Source organism: Pleuronectes platessa, chromosome 6, assembly GCF_947347685.1.
Source record: "Pleuronectes platessa chromosome 6, fPlePla1.1, whole genome shotgun sequence".
Lineage (NCBI taxonomy): Eukaryota > Metazoa > Chordata > Actinopteri > Pleuronectiformes > Pleuronectidae > Pleuronectes > Pleuronectes platessa.
Genome location: NC_070631.1, coordinates 13,172,381 through 13,196,351, shown reverse-complemented (window position 1 = coordinate 13,196,351; position 23,971 = coordinate 13,172,381). Strand labels below are relative to the sequence as shown.

General features: G+C 43.7%; 2 protein-coding genes across 2 annotated transcripts in view; one reads left to right on the top strand and one right to left on the bottom strand.

The window, feature by feature from the left end:
- Positions 1 to 20,042, top strand: part of l1cama (L1 cell adhesion molecule, paralog a) — a 43,498-nt gene extending 23,456 nt beyond the window's left edge. The window contains exons 3-28 of the mRNA XM_053424848.1: positions 739 to 753; positions 2,458 to 2,560; positions 3,066 to 3,268; positions 4,274 to 4,396; positions 4,771 to 4,941; positions 6,657 to 6,771; positions 7,262 to 7,446; positions 8,132 to 8,263; positions 8,353 to 8,496; positions 8,585 to 8,696; positions 9,055 to 9,212; positions 9,481 to 9,640; positions 9,973 to 10,097; positions 10,237 to 10,338; positions 11,019 to 11,216; positions 11,301 to 11,371; positions 11,459 to 11,684; positions 11,813 to 11,928; positions 12,351 to 12,567; positions 12,926 to 13,048; positions 13,543 to 13,719; positions 13,816 to 13,929; positions 14,034 to 14,183; positions 14,588 to 14,719; positions 16,500 to 16,572; positions 17,184 to 20,042. Coding sequence (XP_053280823.1) covers positions 739 to 753; positions 2,458 to 2,560; positions 3,066 to 3,268; positions 4,274 to 4,396; positions 4,771 to 4,941; positions 6,657 to 6,771; positions 7,262 to 7,446; positions 8,132 to 8,263; positions 8,353 to 8,496; positions 8,585 to 8,696; positions 9,055 to 9,212; positions 9,481 to 9,640; positions 9,973 to 10,097; positions 10,237 to 10,338; positions 11,019 to 11,216; positions 11,301 to 11,371; positions 11,459 to 11,684; positions 11,813 to 11,928; positions 12,351 to 12,567; positions 12,926 to 13,048; positions 13,543 to 13,719; positions 13,816 to 13,929; positions 14,034 to 14,183; positions 14,588 to 14,719; positions 16,500 to 16,572; positions 17,184 to 17,445 — 3,707 coding nt within the window. The 3' untranslated portion in view covers positions 17,446 to 20,042. The remainder of the gene's footprint in view (positions 1 to 738; positions 754 to 2,457; positions 2,561 to 3,065; positions 3,269 to 4,273; positions 4,397 to 4,770; positions 4,942 to 6,656; positions 6,772 to 7,261; positions 7,447 to 8,131; positions 8,264 to 8,352; positions 8,497 to 8,584; positions 8,697 to 9,054; positions 9,213 to 9,480; positions 9,641 to 9,972; positions 10,098 to 10,236; positions 10,339 to 11,018; positions 11,217 to 11,300; positions 11,372 to 11,458; positions 11,685 to 11,812; positions 11,929 to 12,350; positions 12,568 to 12,925; positions 13,049 to 13,542; positions 13,720 to 13,815; positions 13,930 to 14,033; positions 14,184 to 14,587; positions 14,720 to 16,499; positions 16,573 to 17,183) is intronic.
- Positions 19,319 to 23,521, bottom strand: ribc1 (RIB43A domain with coiled-coils 1). The gene is made up of 7 exons (XM_053424847.1): positions 23,323 to 23,521; positions 22,998 to 23,215; positions 22,783 to 22,897; positions 22,362 to 22,480; positions 21,496 to 21,732; positions 20,722 to 20,888; positions 19,319 to 20,322 (listed from the first exon to the last, which is right to left on the bottom strand). The coding sequence occupies exons 1-7, from the start codon at positions 23,519 to 23,521 to the stop codon at positions 20,241 to 20,243; spliced, it is 1,137 nt and encodes a 378-aa protein (XP_053280822.1). The 3' UTR covers positions 19,319 to 20,240.
- Between the last annotated feature and the right edge of the window lie 450 nt (positions 23,522 to 23,971).

Genomic DNA, 23,971 nt, shown 5'->3' with positions numbered 1-23,971 from the left:
ATGGATACTCGATGAGCTCACACCCCGGCAAAGACACGTGATTACTTATTTTACTGTCTATCCCGTAAATGTTGATGAAATGCAGTAAATCTTCCAATGTAATTCCCTGGGAGGCGAGGGGACAGACGAGGTGAGGGGGCCATGGAGGATGAGGGCAGGGTGATGAGGAGGTGGAAGGAGGAGCGGGTCAAAGATGAAAAGGTCAAGGTGTCCCCTGCCTTTCAATTAGCAATCTCCTGCCATGTCAATGAGAGTCGGTGAGGTCTGGATCTGGATCAATAATGGAGATGGGTTGGAATCTGTGTCAAAAACGACTGGATTAAAAAGCTACACTCAATAACAGGATACATTATACTGCTTATCGTCCATATCTGTCTATCCATCCATCCATCAATGCATCTATATGTCCATCCATCCACCCTCCTATCTCTCTATCTATCTATCTATCTATCTATCTATCTATCTATCTATCTATCTATCTATCTATCTATCTATCTATCTATCTATCTATCTATCTATCTATCTATCTATCTATCTATCCATCCATCTGTTTAACCATCCGTCTATCTATCTGTCTGTCTGTCTGTCTGTCTGTTTATCCATCCATCCATCCATCCATCTCTCCATCCCTCCATCCCGTAGCTACAGATTTTAATATCTCTTCCTCCCTGTTGTTTACTGTAACTAAACTCTTTTTCCCTCACTGCCTTTTCTCTGGCCACCACTGTGGACTAACAGACCACATAAGTGATCGTAAGTGCTTTTCACTTTATTGATGTCTATCAGTGTTAATGTAGGAGCTGGCAAAGCTTATTGTGAACAACTTTCATTATGCCAGAGAGGTTATTTCCCATCCAGCACACAGTAAAAGTCATTCTGCACTGCATTTGCTGTGTTATACACTTGTGTGTGTGTGTGTGTTTGTCCCTGTTTACGCACCTTGTGTTTTATAGTGCATGTGTGATTGCATGTGAGAATGTGTTTTTTTTTTTTTTTTATTGTGAATGTGTGCCTGTGTCTATCTCTTTCTGTATGTGGGTGTGTGTTTGGCCTCATTGGTTCCCAATAGGTGAGATCCCTGCAGGGGTGCGGGGAAGAGGACGTGTGAGGAGCTGCTGTCTGTCTGTAGAGAGGCAGCAGGGCTGTGAGATGAAAGCCACGGGAAAATAAAGAGGAGTTAAAGCGCTAAGCACCGACTTCTCTCCTCCTCTGCCAATAATGCAGCAGTGCCCGCAGCACAAACTTCAATTTGATCAGCTGAGGAAATGGGCTTATTTCCACTATCAGTGGGAATTACTTCATTAAATTCCCTCACTCTCTCTATCTGTCTTTTTCAGATTCCTGTTTGTTTCTTCCCCTGCATCTCCTTCTCCCTTCGCTCCGTTTTGCAGTATATGCTCTCTCTCTCTCCCTCTCCCTCTCTCTCTCTCTCTCTCTCTCTCTCTCCCTCGCACTGCCATCCTTCTCCCCTGTCCGCTTGCCTCACCATCTCCTTTGCTTTTTTTCTTCATCTACCACTGCCCCCCCTCCTTTACCCATTTACCTACATAATGTAAATTCATCTCTATCTTGGACTCTGTCTCTTTCCCTTAAAGTCAAATTAATAACTGTACCAACTAGTATCTTCGCTGTGACCTCCATTCCTCTGCCTTTGTGTGTAGTTTCCGAGGCTATGTGGGGAAAAATATTTAAATTTCTGTCTATAAGTGTTGAAAAACAGGACATAACAACACGACACGGGCCATAAAGCCTGTGTACAAATCAAACATCCTGATTCAATACAGTATTCACACACACAATCCAGGGTGCTTGTTTTTTATGACTGTCATTGGGGCAATACTTTATGGTTATTACAGGCAGTGATGACAGAGAAAGAGAAACATCCTCTGGTGGTCTTTACTTCCACCCCCCCCCCCCCCCACCCCCCACACACACACACACTTCAAATCCCTACTTCATTTTCACACAGGCCATTTTCCTCCTTTCGCCTATCGCTCGGCCTCACGAGGAGCCCTGTGCCATATATCTCTTTTTACATACGCTCTCCCTCTTACATGATGCTGTATCAATTTCCTCTCATCTCATCCCATTTTCCCTGCCTGCTCCCTTACTCTCACTCTTTCCCTCAGCCTACATTTCATCCTCTCCTCTGGGGAGTCTTTTTTTAAGTGATATTGACTGAATATATTCACCAGCAGCTGCTCAACTATGAAAATGAGTTATTCTGTGCTGTATGTCAAGCCTTCACCAGCAGCCGTATAGGGATGTGTGTGATACAATGGGGTGATGCATGTGTGGAGCTTTTGCAGTACCGTGCAGCATGAAAGCAGATCATGTGGACCCAGAATGTGTGTGTCGAGTGAGCGTGTGCATGTCTGTGTAAACCATATATAGGTGTGCTTGTGTGTATCATGCACGATGATAATGTGAAAACACAACTTGTTTCGGTCCTTGCAGTGAAGAGGCCTCCAGCGATCACCACGCAGCCGGAGTCTGTCACCGTCTTCAGCGTTGAGGACCTCGTCATGAGCTGCGAAGCCTCCGGAAACCCTACGCCCATGTTAGTCAGCACCAACACATCCACACATTTTGCCGAAGTTTGAAGATGCTGTGTTAGTCATAGAGGAGCCGGAGCCCTCAGATATCTTGTTATCCAACTGAGAACGGTGACCTTCCCTCTCCTGGTTCGGGTGACATCTAGATATTAGCATTACACAAGAGCACAGCTTCTCCCAGTTTGAGTTTTTAATTTCAACATGGGATAAATGTCATCTACCCCTCGAGCAATCTTTTCTATCTTAGCTGCTCTGATGTGGAAAACTGCTCTGTTAGCAGAAGAAAAGAAGAATGTCTCAATTACACATCACAAGCTTATGAGTCCCACAGGGGCATCTTGTGCACATTTTGCAGCCATTCTTTTGTTTCCCTTAATTCACCGTGACGTGTAAGGACATCTTGTGTGTGTTAAAAGCCGCTTTTAACGTCATGGGAATAATCATTTTTTTACTTTCCTATTTGACAGAACACTCTGTCATCAGCGTTACTGTTTATTTCTTCTCTTCAAGTTTCCGATGGACAAAGGACGGACAGGAGTTTGTCCCTGGTGGCGACCCGGAGCTGAAGGTTACCGAGAACACTGGCTCATCCGCATTCTACACTCTCAGTAACACAATGGACTCGCTGAAGCAGTACCAAGGCAAATACATCTGCTACGCGTCCAACGAGCTGGGGACTGCCGTGTCTAATGAGGCCCTGCTCATCACTGATGGTAACAGCATTCTGATCGCTGATTAATCCTAAAGAAAAGCCCTGACCGGCTACTGAGACAGAGTCACGACGTTTTGATGTTTGAACATTTAACCATGTAAATTCAGTCATGCTCAGTGAATATTTGCTGGTATGTAATTGTTCAGGCTCAGATCGCCTTACCTGGGCGATCACACATCTTTTTAATAGAATATCAAACGTCCTCTGATATGTCGTCACACAAACGGCATCACCTCAGAGGAGTTACACGTCCTTTATAGATGCTGGTCACAGTGTAAGTGTTATTGTAAAAGATCCAGATTAAAGGTGAGCTGTGTGTTGTCAGCTTCATAATACAGCGATTCACGGAGCTGTGAGCGGAGCCGGTGTATAAACCTTTACCTCGCCCTGCTTTATAGAGAGCTCATTTGTGAGCAGATGGAGGCTCACGCTGAGACCTCATCGTTCTGCCACCCCGAACCTAATTACATGCAACAACATGATAATCAGCGTACACCCAGGTACACTCACACACAGACACACACAGTGTCCCCTGAGCTACAGTGAAGAGCACCTTTTGCGTATCCATCCACCTGCGTGACTGGATGTCTCCTGGGCGACCTGCTTCCTTTACAGTTTCCCTGACAACGGTTTCCCCAGAAACGCTCTCCGGCTGATGTCATGTGAAGCGCTCCACAGTGGCTCCTGTGGGGTTATCAACAATGGGCAGAGGTGGGGAGAGGGGGGGGGGGGGGGGGGTTTGGGAGGAGACACGTGACTCACAAATCACGTCACTGTGCCTCTGCAGGACAAAAGACGACCTGGCGCCTCCCCTGAAGACGCTTTCTCTTGAAATACTCAAGGTTCCTTACATGGAAATCAATAAATGTATTTCCTCAACCGTGTGATTGTGCTTTTAGATGTGAATTTGCCTCATGACGTCTCTGCATAACACATTAAATGTGTGTACAGGAGTCACATGACCTCTGGGTGTGTCATTTTTTCCCCCATGCCTGTCTCCCTTTAGTGCCTCCGACCCTGCAGAAGGAGAAAAAGGTTACCGTGAAGTCTGAGCAGGGAAGCAGTATTGTTCTGAAGTGTAACCCCCCACAGAGCTCTATGGAGCCGATCATTCACTGGATGGACTGGAGTGAGTGCATTACCTTTCCATCTCTGCTTCCATTACATCCTTCCTGCCTCAGAGTCCCAGACTATATGTCCATTCTTTTGCTGTCCACTTTAATCACATAATTCAGAGGTAGTTGATTGTTTATTTCTGAAACATTATGTAAAATGTTCTCTTTCTCGAAATATCTTTTGATAAGTTTTTTTTAATCCCGTTATTAAAAACACTCCCTTTGAAGGCAGAGCAGCATCTGTTCTTGACTCTATATCATGACTTGTATCTGAATGTTACCCTCCATCCTTTCTTCTCACTATTTTACTCCTCAGAATCTCACCTGTGTTTCTTTCTTCTATTTTCCCCCTTTCTCTTTAACACTTCCTTCCTCCCTCTGTCTTCAGCGCTCCATCATATCCAGCTTAATCAGCGAGTGGTGGTGGGGAAAGACGGCAACCTGTACTTTGCCCATTTGACGGCAGAGGACAGCCGGAGCGACTACACCTGCAACGTCCAGTACCTGGCGACTCGCACCATTCTGCCAAAGGAGGCCATCACACTGACTGTCACCGCCTGTGAGTTTTGCTCTGGATCAACCCAGCTCCAACTGACATGACTGAACTGAACTGTGATCCTGAAAATAACCTTTAGATTAAGTTCAATGGACCAGGACATTGGAAAAATGTATTCTAGGCCAAACTGGAAGTTAGATGTCAGACTCATGGGAAAACATAGAATTATATGTAAAATATAATAGAGGAGATTACCATTTTTTATTTATTCTCATGCAATGTCAAAGGAAAGATTTGTTTAAACCCCCCTTTCACAGACACACTCACACACACACACACACACACACGCACACGCACACGCACACGCACATGCACACGCACACGCACACGCACACACACACACTATCTGTTATGCAGATATTTGGGTTAGCCTCTGATATTTTTGCTGCCTCCTCAGTATAATTAAAGGTGAATTAAGGGGCAGTTTCATCTGCGGTGCCCGTAGCATTGACAAATTACATTTTAAATATTCAGCAGCAGCAAAATTTCCATAAACTTGATCAACAGTTTTTAAAGGACATCTCTCTCCTCTTCAAGTAGTTTTTTAAACATGACAAGCTCTGTGCGGCTGTACTCAGAAAATATCATTTAGCAATGTCGCTCACAGTGACAGCATGGATGATGCTTGCCTTGGTTACCGTCCAACAGATGGCAGCTGTGACGACTCAGGTGGTAGAGGGGGTTGTCCACTTACCAACATTCAGTGGTTCGATCCCTGACTCCTCCAGTCCACATCCTGAGATGTTCTTGGGCAAGACACTGAACCACAAATTGCCCCTGCTGTTCCCACAGTGAATGAATGGTGGATTTGACTTGTCAATACGACTGGAGACTGGCTCTATAAAAGTCCATTTAGCAGTATTTAGCAATAAGAACTTTGACCTGATGATGGTGCAGGATGAATAAAAGGGGAGATGAGAGTTCACGGCAATTAAATACAGAGCTAAAATGTCTCTCTCCAAACAGCAAATATCAAGCTCATTCATGGTGGCGACGGAGGAACCGTCAGAGGATCAACACCATCAGTATTAACTGCTCAGGAATCAGATATATCTGCACTGAACTCCCTGGCATGTATTGACGTTTTTCAGTCCGAACCAAAGATGTTGATCCATCAACCACCTGAGAGAAAAACATTGCCATCCCTAGAGCTGTACCGACAGTGTGTACAGCAGCTGTATTAAGATACTGTGTATAGGTTGGTATATCAAATCAGAACACACAGTACATCGACGTGGGTTAAGAATCGTTGAACCAAAGTCACCTCCGTGTGGTGGCATGTTGAGCTGACCAAAGCAGTGACTGTATCCAGTAGATGGTCTCAGAGCCAACAGGGGGCCCATCGCCACCTCAGCTCAGTGGTAATGAGATGCAGCTCACACTGAGATGTGGCTGCCAGCATCTGTGGCCCAACCCGGGGTCAGCAAGATGAGCACATGTTAACATGAGACCTCTGTATGTGTGTGTGTGTGTGTAGTGAATGTGTCTGATGATGCGTTGAAAGGTGAATTCGGTCGAAAAGTTCTCAGCATGACTCCGCTCCCTGCATCTGTGCGTGTTAGGGTTGGTTTGTGAGGCTGTGTGTGTGTTTGAGCGTGTGTATATGTGTGGAGCCCCTAAAGTGGTAGCTGCATCAGCAGGACGGCAATCTGTAAATGACCTATACATATGTATGACTCCTTCTCTCCGTCTTTGTGTTTCCACCTCTCTTTCTCCAGCCAACTCGGTAGTGCGGAACAAGAGGCCTCAGATGATGAGACCTACTGGAAGCCACAGCACTTACCACGCCCTCAGGGGTCAGACCGTGGAGCTTGAGTGCATCGTGCAAGGCCTGTGAGTGTCTCTGTGCGTGTGCACGTGTGTGAGCTCTGCTTCCATCAATCAAAAAACTTGAGTTGCTACTGATCATACTAGATCAAACTACAATGCAGTTAATTGGAACCAAAATCTAGAAGACACACTTGCAGAACTAAAAAGACGCAGGATCAGCAATTCTGTTCTCTAAGTCCCATCAAACACTAACCTAAAAATGAAAGCACAGAGAATTTTTAATTTGGTCCCAATCATCATCTAATCCTGGAAGTCAGACCACCAACAATAATCTTGCTTCATTATCACAATTTCAAACCATTGACAATTTATTGGAAAACTTTATGAATGGTTGCCACTTGTTTTATTCTCATGTAACTATTTTAGTGTTACTTGAGATATTGTTACTACTTTCTTGTTGTTTCTTACATCCCCGTTTTTCATTTATGTTTACCATTTTGTAACTGTGCGATGTAAATAAAGTTGATCATTGCATTTATTTATTCCTATCCAGTCCGACTCCTGACGTGAGTTGGCTGAGGAAGGACGGGGAGCTGTCCGAGTCTCGAACCACGCGGGACATGTTCGACCGCCGCCTGCGCTTCAGCAACATCTCAGAGAGCGACGCGGGCGAGTACCAGTGTAAAGCCAACAACTCCCAGGGAAAGATCACACACACTTACACTGTGATTGTGGAAGGTACGTCATACACAAATACTGTTGTAGAAATGTTGCTGTGTGAATAGGGATGGGTCCATGGTTTTACATTCTAATGGAAACTGCGGTTGTTAATCACAACCCTGTTTATTTGAATCATTGAGTTTAGAGGTTTTGTGGTATATGAGCCGGGAGGACCCCTCTGATCTTTTAGTTGTTCCACGAAGCAGAACACATTTGGGGAATCTGCTTTCAGCCATTGGGCTCCTTGTTGCTGGAACAGGAACTGAGAGTAGCTAAAAATTTTGATATTTTCAAATATAAATAAAAGAAAGTGTTTTATACTTATGGTTTTTCTATCTATATTTCTTTTGCTATCGTTTATTTATCTTATTCTATAATTATAGTATGGATTATTATCTTAACTTTCTTATATTGTTGCATTAGTTGCATTATAATGTTTTAAACCAATTTCTAAGTAATTTTTAGCATTCTATGTTTTGGCAAGCACTTTAAATTGCATTTGATATCTTTATAACTTGCTATATCAATAAACTGATTGATTTTCCATTGATAGAATCGTTATCTGTCACCATCTATACATAGAAATCAATTTCTTCCCCTTTGTTTCCTAGAGTGCTTCATGTAAGTGATTGATAATCCGAATGTGATCCTTTGTTTGTATTGTATGTACAGTACAGTAATTAATATATTCTGCTCTTTGTAGCTGCTCCCCACTGGGTGAAGGAGCCTGTCAGTCAGTTATATGCCCCGGGTGAGACTGTCAAACTGGACTGTCAGGCAGACGGCATCCCCTCTCCTGCCATCACCTGGACCATCAATGGGGTCCCCCTCACAGGTCAGCACACACAGCCAACCTGCACACACACACCTCAACAAGCAATCTTGAGCGCTGCACATGCACTGACAGTGTTTACCTTTTAACAGATATCGATGAGGACTCCAGACGTGCTGTGAACCCGACCTCTCTTATCCTAGAGGATGTCAACTTCGAAGACACCGCCATATACCAGTGTCAGGGCTCCAACAAGCACGGAACCATCATCACCAACACCAACGTTTATGTGATTGGTAAGTGTCTGTGTGTGCGTGCAACTGGTTTATCAGTTGTGTGTGTGCGTCTCAGTATCTCATTTCTTTTTTGTGTGTGTTGTTTCAGAGCTGCCACCACAGATCCTTACCGAGGATGGGACCACATACACATTTACAGAGGGCCACAAGGCTTTGCTGGAGTGTGACACCTTTGGTTCTCCTCAACCTAAAGTTACATGGTGAGACGCAACAGTCTGATTTACTGTATATGTTAAATAAATGCACAGACGCACAATTGTGTGGGTGGCTATTCCCATGTATAAATTGACAAGTGCTGTTACATCTGAGCTGTGATTGTGAATTTCATCAGTGTGGCTGGTGTCCAACCAGGCTTTGTTCTTTATGGTAACAGCGGCTATTAAACTGGAGAGTTAATCAGCCACTGCAGAGAAAGGTTTATTTCTTACTGTGTGTGTGTGTGTGTGTGTGTGTGTGTGTGTGTGTGTGTGTGTGTGTGTGTGTGTGTGTGTGTGTGTGTGTGTGTGTGTGTGTGTGTGTGTGTGTGTGTGCGCGTGTGTGTGTGTGTGTGCGTCTCAGGGAGAGTGGCAGCAGCTCCCTTCTGGCAGATCTCAGAGTGAACCCACTGACGAATGGGGGCCTCGAGATCGCTAATGTCACTCATGAAGACGAAGGCCTCTACACCTGCTCTGTAAAGAACACCAACATGTCTATCAATGCCGTGCTGGAAGTCCTAAGTGAGTGACGCATGCATTCAGACTCTAACCCTAACCCTAACCCTAACCCTAACCCTAACCTTAACCTTAACCTTAACCTTAACCCTAAAACCAAGTCTTAACCCTCTAACAGCCATTTCAAAAATTAAGGACCGGCCGAAAATCTCCTCACTTTCCAAAAATCTCCTCACGCTGTAAGGGTCACTGCTTAAAATGGTCCTCACAAAGGAACAGGACCACACACAAACTCAGTCCCAGTATCATATTCCACCTGTTTTCTCCCTTCCAGACAGGACCGTGATCTTGTCGCCACCACAGGCTCTGAAGGTGCAGCCTGGAAACACAGCCATCTTCACCTGTCTGGCCCTAGTTGACCCCAAGCTCGGTTCCCCTCTCATTCAGTGGAGAAAGAACAATCAGAAGCTCTACGAGTCGCAAAGTGACCAAAAGTAAGACAACGTTTTATAACCCTGGAGAACGGACGATAGTAATAATAAAGGATAATCTTAGAAACTATTGACACTGTATTATTGTATCCATATTTTATGCTTTATCTATTTGTTAAGTGTAGTTGTTGTTAATCGAATTTAAATGCACATTGGGAAACGTACATTTTGTCTGTAATGTTCCAATTAAAAAAATTAATACAACAGAAAATTGGAGAATGACTTGGACGAACTGATGATGATACAGACGATAATAATAACAACTGGAAGGAGGTTATCTTGAATAAAAGAAGAAGGAAGATAACTAACATCAACTAACAATCATATTTCCACAGATACACAATAGAGGGTCCAGACCTGATGATAAATAATGTGGACGCAGATGATGAGGCTGTGTACACCTGTCAGGTCATCACGAAGCTGGACATGGCTGAGGCCAGTGGCACCCTCACTCTATGTGGTAAGATCACTGATCATATCCTGCACCAGCAGGTGTCTTTTTAAAAAAATTTGTATTTTAATTACAGAGGCCTGTTTATGGGTTGTAGAAAAGCAATGTTCCAGTAGCTGTGTTAATGAGATTATTTTGTCCCCCTCAGACCGTCCAGACCCTCCTGTCCTCATTCAGGTCACTGATCTCAAGCGTCGCACAGTCACTATCAGCTGGACTCCTGGAGACGACAATAACAGCCCTGTGATAGGTGTGGCACTGACACGCCCACACAAACACACACTTACAGAAATACACATTGGCACCTCCCTTCTCCCGCCTTACTCTTTCTTTTGCTCAGGCCCATAATTGTTTTTAAAACAATTGTTGTGTTGTATAATTTCTCCTGTTGCGACTCTAGATTTTTAAAATTTATCACAACCACCCCAGTGCACAAAGCTTGATTTTGTCCCGCTCCTAGGCCCTGTTCTGACCTGGTATATTAACTTCCATCCAGGGTGATATGATCACAAGTGGTCAGCGTTAAGTTCAGGTCTGAAAGCATCCAAATGCGTCCTCAGTGCGTCCTTAGATCAGATAACTCATACCTCACTCCACTCGCTCTCTATCTCTCGTTCGTGCCAACACACACACACAAACAAACAATGTCATCATCTGTTTACACCAGGTCTGAACAGGGCCCTACACTCAAAGCAACAAATCCATATCATGTATCCTCCTCTTGCATAATGAAAGGATGCTCTGCTTTAAATTTCCCGGAACATGATTATGGTTCATCTGCAACATCAAATGAACCGATAATCTAAATCTAACAAATCTAAGGAAAACATGAATCTAACGAATAGTTTTTAAAAATATTTTAATATTTTAATACTGCCTTAACGTTTACCCCCTTTTTTCCCGTCAATCCTCGACTATTTGTCTCAACAGAGTACGTGGTTGAGTTTGAGGACCAAGATTCGAAGGAGAGGAACTGGGAAGTGCTGAAGAGAGTAAGTGGGAACACAGAGCGTGTCAGCCTCCCCCTGTGGCCCGACATGTCCTACCGTTTCCGGGTCACTGCCGTCAATGATTTGGGTAAGAGCGACGCCAGCAAGCCGTCTGAAATTCACAAGACACTCGCTGAAGGTAAGAGACTACTAACTATGACTTTTCATGGTCAGAGTAACCGCCCGAGAAGTATGATACTGACATTTTGTCTTACAATCATAGCTCCAGACAATAACCCTGAAGACGTGAGAAGTGAGTCCACAGACCCAGACACTCTGGTCATCACCTGGGAGGTACGCCTGTTACCTTAATATACAGTATCTTGAAGAAATGCCAAACTTTTTTTGGTGTCTTATTGGCTGCTGTTCCTGTCATTACAGGAAATGGACAAACGCAACTTCAATGGCCCTGAGTTCAAGTACAGGGTGCTGTGGAGGCGAGTGCTGGGCAGCGGGCCCAGCTGGCACATCAATCACACAGCGGCACCGCCATTCATCGTCAATGACGTTGGCAACTTCTCCGCCTTTGAGATAAAAGTACAGGCTGTGAATGAGAAGGGAGATGGACCTGAACCAGACCCGGTCATTGGCTACTCAGGAGAAGATGGTAAAATATATTTTTAAACTACAACAACTGCATATCAGGTTTTACAGCAATACTCTTTTCTTCAACTGGGGATTTTCTTATGAGTTTTTCTCACTTCCTGTCTCTTGTGTGCTGCCATCATCTCTTAGTTCCTTTGGAGGCTCCGATGGATGTGGGCGTTATACTAATAAACAGCACTACCATCAAAGTGACCTGGGCAGCAGTGGACAGAGAGACAGTCAGAGGGCACTTGCTGGGATACAAGGTACTGATGCTGTATCTCCTCTTGTTTGGCCGAACGCACTCAGCCTCTGTTCTCATGAATAATATATGTTTTGGGTTTACAGCGAGGAGAGAGACAGCTCGGCTTGGCAGAGGCTTCAGAGTTCTCTTTAGTTTCAAGGTTGTGAAGAATGAAGCCTCTTCTTCTTTTAGATGATCTCACCTTCAAAATGAATCAGACCATTAAAAGTTTATTTCTCCTGGGTCTTTAGAGTACATTCCATTCAACAATTTAGTCATACCTTGTAGGTTTCATTTTTTCCAGAAGAAGGTCTCTTGTCTCTTATGGTGTGACTGCATAACTAAACATGGGCTTAGTATGAATTCAATTAAGTTTATGAAATGTTTACAATATCAAATTTAACACAGAAACTAAGCAATGATACCCTCTTTTACTTGCTCAAGATCTACTTGACCAGGACTGGCTCCAGGGGCCACCACCGTGGCAGAAGGGCAAAGGAGTCAGAAAGCACAATCGTGTTGGAGACTGGGGCCAACGAAGAAAAGAAGATGATCAGTGATCTCAGGCCCTTCTCCCACTATTCACTGGCTGTCATGGTATTCAACAGCAAGGGAGAGGGACCTTCCTCTGAGACGCTGTCCTTCAAGACCCATGAGGGAGGTGAGGATGAGAAAGGGAACAAAAATGAGTGGTGGAGGAGAGAATGGTGACAATACTGACATGGGGGGTTGATAGATAAAGTGGGTGAAGAGGTTCCATTCACGGAAAGGGGGAGAAAAAAATGATAGAGCAAGATCAGAGGGAGTAAACCGGGAGGGAGGGATAACACCAGGGGAACTGACACAGATATCCAGACAATGGGTGGAGGGAAGTAAAGAGAAGGGTTGGAATTGATGTAGGGGAAAGATAGTATTGAGCAGGAAAGGCTTTATGGAAAACATTGTCAGTAGATACAAATAGTACAATAAGGCCTTTAAGTCAATTGCATTTTAATCAGACCTGTTTGTGTTGCTGCTAGTACCCGGTCCTCCCATGTCCCTGAGTTTGGACAGCCCATCAGAGACAGAGATGACCCTCCACTGGACGCCTCCTGAACAACCCAACGGAGTCCTCATTGGATATCTCCTGCAATACCAACGTAGTGAGCATTATTTCACATCTAAGTCCTGTTTTAATGGACGACATCACATCATACCAATCCTGACATCTCTCTATTAGTGGTGGATTGATTTTTTAGATTTTACTGGTCACTTTTGAAGCTTACCTTGATCCAGCCCCAAACTAGATGGCAGAAATGTTGACGCCATATGAGTCTAAGATCTTATACTCCTGCCACTATGCCTTCATGTCATGTTGTCTTTTACCTTTTAATTTGTCATGCTTTTATTTGCTTATTTGTAATGTCATCTTTAATAAAACTACTACTAATAATAATATAATCCTTTCCTATGTCATTAACATACCATAAATGCTTTTGTTCTAACTAAATCAATATCACCTGGAAAAATGTCAAAAGGTACCCTCCTAATGATGCTCATCAGTCACTGACGTGTCACCCGGACCAGCGTGTGGCCCATAACAATGTGCTCAAGATCAACTGGTGATTGAACGTTTTTCTGTCTGTCCTGTGGTCAGTTGTGGAGAGTGATGACAGCCCCATGCAAGTAGAGACAATAGACGATCCCACTGTCACCCACCTCACGCTGAGGAGCCTGGACCGGCACAGCAACTATCGCTTCTACCTGCGTGGGCGCACTGCCACTGGAGACGGAGAGCCCATAAAGCAGGATGGCGCCACCACGCTGGACGGAGGTACTAACCAAGTGCTTTACAGTAACAACTGTGACTCATGCAGGACCAGCTTGTATTAGATCACACGTTTGATTGCTCCGTCTGAATGTGTTGCAGCGCCTCCTTCCAACATCAGCCTGTCTGCGGGGGAAAACTCAGTTAACCTCAGCTGGGTAGCCAAAAAGAGACATAGGAATGTTGACTTCCAGATTCACTACCTCAGAAAGAATGGTATGATATCTGCACTACGTCCATAAGGAAACACACATTGTTCTCCAATTAGTTTTTGTCTGGGGAATAGTTTAACCACCCTGGTTGATGTTGTGCTTCCGCAGATGGCAGCACATGGAAGAAGACGGAGAAGATGAACTCTTCTCAGTCCTCCTACCAGCTCCAAGGCCTGACACCCGGCTCTGACTATCATCTACGCATCACCCACAGCAACACCACCTTCTGGGAAGCTCACATCAAGACAAACGGAACAGGTACGACAGGCGCTCTCCCTTCATTCATCCTCTCCTCTTTCATCCTCCCTGCTCCCTCCTCTGGGCTTCCACAGAGCTAAATATAAAAGCCCCAGTCCTACAGAGAGTGTCGTGCAGTTCCCGGCCCAGCCTGTGAAGTGCTTTCAAAGACTTCTGTGAAAGGAGAGCTTGGTTAGCCATATGAAATGATCCATTACTTGTGTTTGTTTCAGTGAACCGCCACCCTGTCAGAATTCATTATGCTCTGTCTCTTTTGCTCTAGATTCTGCTTCCTCCTCCTTCATGTCTCTCCTTTTTCATCCCTCTCGCTGCTTTTGTACTTTTACCCAATTTCCCCTTCATATGAAAAAACAACCCCTCACTCTCTTTTCTTTCCACCTCCCTTCTCCCTTTTCCCTCTGCAGCCGTGACGGAGGTGCAGCAGAGCTTTGCGACGCAAGGCTGGTTTATCGGCGTGGTGAGCGCCATCGTGCTGCTGCTGCTGATACTGCTCATCCTCTGCTTCATCAAGAGGAGTAAAGGGGGAAAGTACTCAGGTGTGCAGCCCCGCCCCAATGACTGTGAAGCATTCATCAGCAGAGCAGTGAACTGTTGACGAGTATAATTAATTGAGGCCTTGAGCAACAGCATGAATTTACAATATTTGTCTGTCCTTCAAAGCCTGTTTGAGAGAGCAATGCAATGTCAGACAACTGTGACGTGAGGACACACACTGGGTGTAACAGTCTGGAGCCATAAAACTGTCTGATAATGAAAGTGACGCTGCGGTAGAGAAGGAAGCCAAGCACTTCCAGGAAAGCACCACGGTGAACAAGATTATTCTGATCGGAAACGAGACGGTGAAAAAAGATGCCCCCGTCCTTAAAATTCTCCCAAATCTGCTCTCTTCACTTTTTTATTTTTTACAGCGGCTACAACTCCAAATAGATTGACAATTTATTTATTTTCAACCTTCCCCCTTTGCATCCTTTGCATTAAACATGAGGGGAAACAGACCTCAAAGCCTGAATGTCCTTACTTTGAGTGTAAAGGAGAAAAGGAGCGTGAAATAATAATGTCAAACCACAAGAGTAACTGAAACCTGCAGACCACTGTCTTACTGGTGAGAAAGAAAAGTAAAACAGGCTTTCATCCCTTTCCACATGAAGGAACAACAAGTGGCTCTGTCTGTTGCAAAAAAACAAGAACTGACTAAAATAGAATGGCACCCACTACAGCGCATATATAGTCCCTTATATTACCAATAATAATAATACATTTATTTGTATAGCAGTTTTCGATGCAAGTAACAACAATATTCACAAAAAATCCACAGAGCAAAAAAAATAAAATAAAGATACAAATAATTAAAGTCATAGACATCATGTGATAAGTCTTTTTGTGGAGAAGTGCCTCAAGGAGAGAGATAAAGCAGATAACTGATTCTGCTCGTCTAATCTCTTCTGGCAGATTGTTCCAAAGTGTAGGGGCCCTCACAGCAAGGGCTCTTTCTCCTTTGGTTTTCAGCCTAGATTTTGGAGTGGCTAGCAACGCCTTACCAGAGGATCTCTGACTGCCTCCTGGCTCGTAGGGAGATAAAAGCTCTGAAATACAGGGAGGAGCCAGCAGCATGAAACCACATTTCAACCCGTTTGATCTGGATTTTTATTTGGATCTGAACTATCAACCTATTCTATTAACTTAATCACTCATAAATGTCAGTCCCCTAATCATGTCTGATTTAAAAAAATCAAGATCCACTTATATTCTATGGGAAAATGGTGAAAGGTTAAAAAAACGTATGTTGAATGTTGAAAAAAGTGTGTGTGTGTGTGTGGGGGGGGGGGGGGGGGGGGGAAATCCTGGATCTGCCTCCTGATTCCCATCAAAATGTAATGGATTCTCTCCTGACCCATTCTGCAGCCGTCCACCAAGTTTTGTGGTGATCCGTTGAGTGGTATTTCAGTGATCCTGCTAAATAACAGACAAACAAATGGAGATGACCTTAATGGAGCTAATAATAACTCTGACCGTACCCAAAGAAATCTTACTTCTGAGCAACTAATGACTTAAACACAAATTTAATTATGAAATACATAACGGTGGTCGTTCCGCTAAAAGTCTGAATAGAAATTAAGTCAAAGGACGAACTCTAGACCTCATAAATAAACTGATCCGTCTGCAGATACCGAGAATGTTTTTGTTCCACGCACATGCATTTGGTTTTATCTGTTCATCCGACAGAATGTCATAATTAATGTGTGAGACAGCGGCTGTGAGAGAAACATGATTCAGATCTTCCCGATAATGAAATCCAATAATCTCTCTCCTTGTCAGTGAAAGATAAAGAGGAGGGCCCGATGGATTCAGAGGCGCGGCCTATGAAAGATGAGACTTTCGGAGAGTACAGGTTTGTCATCTGAGTGCACAGCAGTTTGTTTTTTGACGTTGTTTTCTGTAGATGTTTTGAATTCTAACTCCTGACAGCCCTGATTCCCTCAGCATTGTTTGGTTTTCCTAACCCTTTGTGTTGCTTTTATTATCCCTCCTCTCCCCAATGCCTGCCTGTGCTAAGCAGATCTCTAGAAAGGTATGCTCTCGTGCAATATGCCCGGACCCATTTTTTATTATCTCCTGCATTACTAACACTGTTTTCCATGTTCAGTAAAATAATGAATTATGTAGCACTGCAACTGGTATTATTTTGAATTTTCTGCTCATTTTCTTCTTCAATCCATGAATCAGTTGGTCTATAAAATATTAGAAAATGCTTATCCAAATATCCTAAACTCAATAATATTCAAATTAATACAATGTAAGAGGAAGAAAAGCAGCAAATCATTGTTTGCTTTAAACGTGATTATCAAGATAGTAGATTATTATTGTGAATTTCTGGCTCGCATGTGGCCATTTTTTGAAAATAAAATCTTGCTGAAAAAGCCAAAGTAATCGCGTTGGGAATAAAAAAAAAAAAGCCTTGTGATAATACTCCTTGCTTCTGACCTGTTGTGTGCTCTGTAGTGATCTCGAGGAGAAGCACACGGCCAGCCAGCCGTCCCTGTGCGAGGAGAGCAAGCTGTGCAGCGAGGACAACCTCGACTTCAACGGCAGCAGTGCCAGGACCTTGGAGCTCAACATGGATGAGTCCCTGGTCAGCCAGCTCAGTCGGCCTAGCGAGGGCCCGGACGCGCTCCACGGCCTGCCCGACAACTCCCCGCTCAACCCCAACACCGTCTCCCCAGCCCCCAACGGCACGCCCAACTCAGTTACCATTCTAGATTAACCCCCACATGTCCACCGGGGGGACCACCAGACCAAAACATGTCAACACATATGTGCCCATATGCTCTTGTTCCTTATACTGACGTGCTGATCTGTACTTTGACGACTGATACACAATCAATATATTGACTATTCAGATGGCCCTGGCAGTCATCTGATGGACTGGACTGTTTTGACCAAAGGAGTGTCCAAATGAGTGGACAATGTGATACGAGTCTGACTGACCTGAAGATGTCCGTCCCTCATCCTCTTTTATCTGTGTAGTTTACTAACTAATCCAAATGACTAACATTCATTTCTCTCCCTTTCTTCTCGTTCTTTCTCTCAGCAACCAACTCTATAGAAAGATAAAGACAGAATGCTGTACAGATAGAACTAAGAGAGGGACTGTGGCTGTGGTTGTGTAGAGATGCAGTCGTTCATTGAGAGAGGAGGGTGGTGTGTGAGGAAACAAAAGTTTCCACCAGTCTTGAAACTTAGATATTTATCATGTCTTGACACATTATCTTATTTTTTTTTACGTCGAAAGCCATTTAATGTCTCAGATTGTATTTGCCAGTGACATTTTTCATGTCTTTAATTTTCTATGTTTTTGACAAACAAAAAACATCATTTTTCTTTCATTTTTCTTCTCATCATCATGTTGTGTTATTGTGTTTTTCATTATTTATGTAGATCTCACGACTTCTCTTTATCGACATAGTTCATAGATCGAGATGCTTTCATCGAAACTAAGCGAAGCCAAGTTTCTTACTATAAATAACTTGCTGTGAAGATGCTGAGTAGCATCTGGTGTATATAGCTGCATCTACATCTATCTACTTAGCCATAATACAGTATTATAGATATGTACATGCTCCTTATATGTTCCTGTGCCTGCTGGGTCTGCATAGAGCACCAGATTGATGTCATTACTCTCTCGCCTTCCCACCAGAAGTGTAATGCCATTATTGGAAAATATATTGTACTTTTTTGTGTCAACACCTACGTGTAGCTTTCTGTATCTTGTCTTTGTCTCTTTCTACACTGTATTAAAAACATCGTTGTCTCCAATTAACAATCCTTTCATACCTGTCCATCCCATAATACGCTAATTGTTTGAGGAGCAGTATTTATGTATACTACAGATCGGAGAGAGGAGTCTCGTGGGCGAACACGCTCAAGGTTTATTTTCAGAATCCAAGTTGACATTTCCGACAGGCTTGGCGATTGCCAAACAGTTGGTAGTTATATCAAATGCAGAGAATGTATTCTTTTTAGGGCTGGGTAGTCATTGTATCTACATGCTACTGATAAAACAAATCTGAGATACAAGTTACTGGAGAGAGAGGAGTGGCAATGACAAGATCTGGAAGGACAGGTTTTCCCCCATTGAATGTAAATACAACCCTAAAAGATTGTTCTTATGAACCAAACCATGTTTGATAGAAAATGTGAAAAAACGTGCAGGTTTAACATCTAATTTTAAATTTGTTGCAAGCTGTAATTTTTCTTCTTTGTACTATTGCTATGAATCCAACCTTTCCCCTTTTGACTGCAGTGAGATTTGGCTGTTTTAGCAAAAAATAGCTCATAGCTGAGGAGAGAGGGGGGAAAAAAGAAAAAAAAAAGTTCTGTCGATGTTTTCAAGCATTTCAAAAATTAAAAAAAGTGTGCATTAGTGTCATTTAGTGATAGTAGTAGTTGCATTACGATGAAAGCTAAGATTCCGTTCCTGCCCATAACCATCCAGCGATGCATTGCAGTGCAGTGAATATCTGTGGAGTTTTTGTCCGATGCAGTCATGAGAGGCGGCGATGCAGTTGGTGCACACCACAGGGAGCACCTATGTGCAACGTTGCAGTCTCGGTTCTCCCTACTCAAATAAAAGCTCGACACTGGCCAGATATTACCTGACAGTCCGTGAGGTGGAAAACATGGGATGTCTTAGAGCGGCCAGTGGCACACACAGAGGTGTGTTTGAGCTCCCTGTTGTTGGCTATATAGACTCACTCAGGACAAATAAAGGTTTAAAAATATCTATTTTCATACCAGGAGCGAGGAATGACACAAAATATGCCAATATTCTAACTTGACTATCTGCTGCTAAACATCTGTGTTTGTCAGTGTTCGAGGGCAAATGTTAGCTTTGAATGAGGAACGAGTGTACACACACAGATACTCACTCGACTGCCACTCACTCTTTGCTTTTCGTGTTTCAAGGTGAAATGTGGGGTCGCTGGCATTTGCTTTCCACCATTGTTTCCCCCCTCCATATTTTATAATTAAAAAGAGGAAAATATGAATTGGCTCGTTTAGAGAAGCTTCTTGAGAACTCTGAAAAACAGACAGGCTTTAAACAACAATGCCCCTGTGGGAGGATGGGGGCGAGAGAAAGGGAGGGAGAGTGTGTGTCCCTGGTGAGGTGTAAATGTGCCTCTTTGTGAAGTGTGGGGTGCACTGTTGGCACAGTGGGAACTGGTGGGATCTCTATGTACCATGGGTCGGCGTTAGAAGTTGAGTGGATTGTACCACATGTGGGGCAACGATAATTGTAACTGCATTATGAATCTACCACTGTAACTGGATATATGAGTGAAAATAAAGTACATGGAACAATCTGTACCAAAAACAAAGATTCCCTCTTTTGTCACCAGTGTACGAAACCAATGAAATCAATGAATATGTGTCACTTAAAATTAAGCAGTAAATATTGAATAAGTAGGATCCAATTCACTCTGAGTGGGAGCACAACAATCGATCAGTTTTATTAGCACATTGTGACAGGAGGACGGGCCTGAAGAAGGTGTGAGGCGGTCAGCGGGAGCTGGTGTTGAATTGATAAAAGTAGTCCCTGGTGGGTTTGTTGGTGTACAGCTTCTTGTCCAGGTACTCCTGACTGGAAGTGAGAGGGACACAAAGAAACACGCAGTGAGTAACTGCCTCTGAAAATATGAATTTCACTACACCTACAAATCTGCCAAAATGTCATATCACGATAAATGTCACATTATTTCTCTGAGGATTAAAGTCAAATATTTGCTCTTGAGTGAAGGTTATGGTTTCAAACTCCTCTATATGAGCAGAAAATGAAAACATCTTTCAAATCTATACAAGAATTATATATGTATTCATTACAAAATCGATTTTTTGTTGTATTCCTATGGAGGAAAATTATATTGCAATAATTATTGATTTTGCTTCATTGCCCAGCCCTAGCTACACCCAGAATGTATTGGCTGACTAATGCATGAATAGTGAGTGTATGTAGTTTGCAGTATGTGTGTGCAGTGCTCACTGTGCCTGCTGCTCCCTGGCCAGCTGCATGTTGTACTGATCCATCTGAATCCTTGTCTGTCTCTTCAGCTCTGCCGCTCTCACCTCCTCCTCCTCTGCCTCTCTGGACAGCTTCAGGAGCTGAAGGTCCAACGCTGTGTCATGAATCTTCTCAGCATCACGCTTTCTCTTGACATGGCAACAAAAGAAAGGTGTGAGTGTTGAACTGCTGTGAAGGATATCAGGTTCAACAACCATGTTACCACAATTTGTATGAATGAGTGTTTCCAAATGTGGGGTTCAAAAATGACCTTTATAGCACTTTTTAAAATCAGAGAATAATTAATACCCCTTTGGATCTAAGCCTATAGACATAAGCAACCAGTAAAGAAATATCTAAAAGAAGACATAGAGTTGGACAACGAAATAAAGTGAAAAACATGAACGGTAGTACAGATATATAATAAATACAGAACCGCGGTTTGATAAATATGAACACAATGTTAACCCTAGGTTTTTTTAAATCACCAGAACCAAATGAAGACCCAATGGAACATTTTGAGTCAGTGTGTTAGAAAGCACTCATTAATTAAAAAACTAAAAGAGGGAATAATATAATTTGTGTGGATGCTGTTCATCATGAGATTCATCAAAATTTTATGAATCTCAGTTTCGAACTTTTTTTCCAGAAAGTTAGAACTAAAATGAGTCTGAAGAAGAGGTGAAGACATGACTTGAACATGAACAAGTTGTTTATGTATGGGAAGGGCATTGTTATTCCGGGTGGCCCCAGTACCTGTCTCTCACGGCACTGTGTCTCTCTCTCCTCATGGACGGCACGGAGCTGCTCGGGGCTCATCCCCCTCCACCTGTCAGTCAGAACGTGGTGTGGCTTCCCTCCTCCCACCTTTCTCTCGGCTGCCTCGGCACACTCTATCATCATGTCGGACGTCAGCGTGTGCCTCATCTCTGCAAGATTCTCCCTTTCTTCTCTCCTGTGTTGCTCCATCAGTTTCTCTGCCTGCTCTGCCGCCTGTGGAGGACAGGTCATGGTGAGGCCTCACCGGGGAACCAGGCCCAGTTGATTGGTGGTTCCCTTGACGACTGGGATACAAGCAGCAGCTTCACTAAAACCTAACCACTAATACGTGGTTACATCTAGCACAGAGTCGAGAATCAGCCAAATGGTGAATGTCCTCCTGAGAGACCCAATCAGTCAGTTGCATTTGCTTCATGCATGTGAGTATTTATTAGAGAAACCACATAACTGTCAAAAAAACTACTACAACAACCTGGAGGACTTGTAATGATGCCTCCCAATGGGGGGTTCAATCAAGTGCATTCAGGCAAATGAGGGGATGAAGGGAGAGCTGAATGGGGGCTTTTAAAAACAGAGAAGAGCCACACATGCATCACAGCAGTTTAACCATCCGTGTTGCTTTGTACCAACGAATACAAATTGTCTTTCTGCAGCAAGTGTGTGCATCACTTAACATTCTCAATTAGCAGGTTTAATTTCAAAATCCCACTTGAGAACAATGCCAACGCTCAGAATCCCACTGGATTTAGCTTTGAGCGTTTGCAGCAGCAGCAGGTGGTGTGTGTGTGTATGTGTGTGTGAGTGTGAGTGTGCATCAGTGTGGGCACATGCATGTAGTGTACCAGAGCTCGGTTGTAGTCGTTGTATGCGATGCGGATGGCATTCTTGCACTCCTCCTCTAGTGCTGCCTGTTGAGCACCCCTCAGGTCCTGATGCACAAGTTCTCTGCTCACCAGCATCTCTGGAACACACACATGATTTTGGGAATCGAATAATGTGTCTCATTTTTCACACGTGCATTAGCCATTACTCATTGCACTAAGCTCTTCAACAGCACACTCACACATGTACCGGCTCTATGGGATGAGCATCCATCAATGCCACCTGGCAATAAGGGCTGTGCGTAGGAGTGTGTGATTGTTTGTGCAGGAAAGCATGAAGCATGTGTGTGATCTACAGAGGCTGTAGTGTAAAGCACGTACGCTCATCAGTGATTACAAAGTGCTTGTGTGAGTTCCTGACTGTGTGCTTTTCTCTTTTCACCTCTGTGCTTGTTTCCCATGTGCCTCCTCGCATTGTCCTCCCTCTGGGCTTGTAGATCTCTTTCTGTCTCTTTCATTTGTTCTCTCCTCACTTGCTCCTCTCCGATACCCTCTCCCTGCATGAAACAAGGAACACAAGGCTCCAGGAGTTGTCTGATTATGTATTCAAACCTCTGATGCACACCATGGACCCCACCAGTCACAGAAAGCCTATACCTGAAACATTTGCATACTGGCAGGCCCAAGCTCACGCTCTGGAATGGGGATCCTGAATGCCCCCTGCAGGCCACACTTGAGATCTGCATCACGCGAGTCCTCCACACGCTGCTGAGTGGCCCAGTACTGGACCAGGTCGGTGTGCAGAGCTGCTCGCTTCTCTCGGTCATCAGTCTCCAGCTGCAGCAGTGCGGCATCGTGATACTCTCTCAGCTTATCTGCAATATATTGATAATAAAAACAACTGTGATATCACCTCTCATTGGTGGAGAAAGGTGAATAGCGTGTGTATGCTTCAGCTGATTTAACTCTAACCATAGTTTACCAAAAGCTTTGTCTCTTTGTCTCTCTTTATTTTGCTGATGTTTTTTCTCCTGGACTTGTTGGTTCAGAACATCGGTGTCGAGACCCATCACACGCAGGCGTGTGTTGAAAATCCGGGCCTTTCGTGCTGACTCTGCAGACCTCCGCCTTTCCACTGCTTTCTCAGCGGACTGGTCTACAGGAAAATCCACTTTGTACATGTTGACAGTCTCTAGTGGGCCTGAAGGGAGGAGATACTTCATCAAATCAACGTTTGTCGCTATAGTTTTTGGATTAAATATTCTTATCCCTAACTGAAGTAACAGCTTATACCAGAACTATATTGTGAATTGTTTTGCATTAAAGGTATCAGTCCGGAATTCAACAATAAAAATAACAAATTCATTGTCAGAAAAATTTGCTAAAAGTATGAAAACTTGATAAGGAAAACTTAAAGGTTCAGTCTGTAGAATTGTGACATCTAGTGGTGAAGTTGCATGTTGCAGCTGAATAACCCTCACCTTCCCCCATCCAAACATAAAAGAGAACCTGTAGCAGCCTTCTGTTGTCATTAAAACTCAAAATGTGTTTAGTTTATCCAGTCTGCGCCACTGTAAAAAAAATATGGTGGCCTCCGTTGAGAGGACACGCACCTGATGTAAATATAAAGT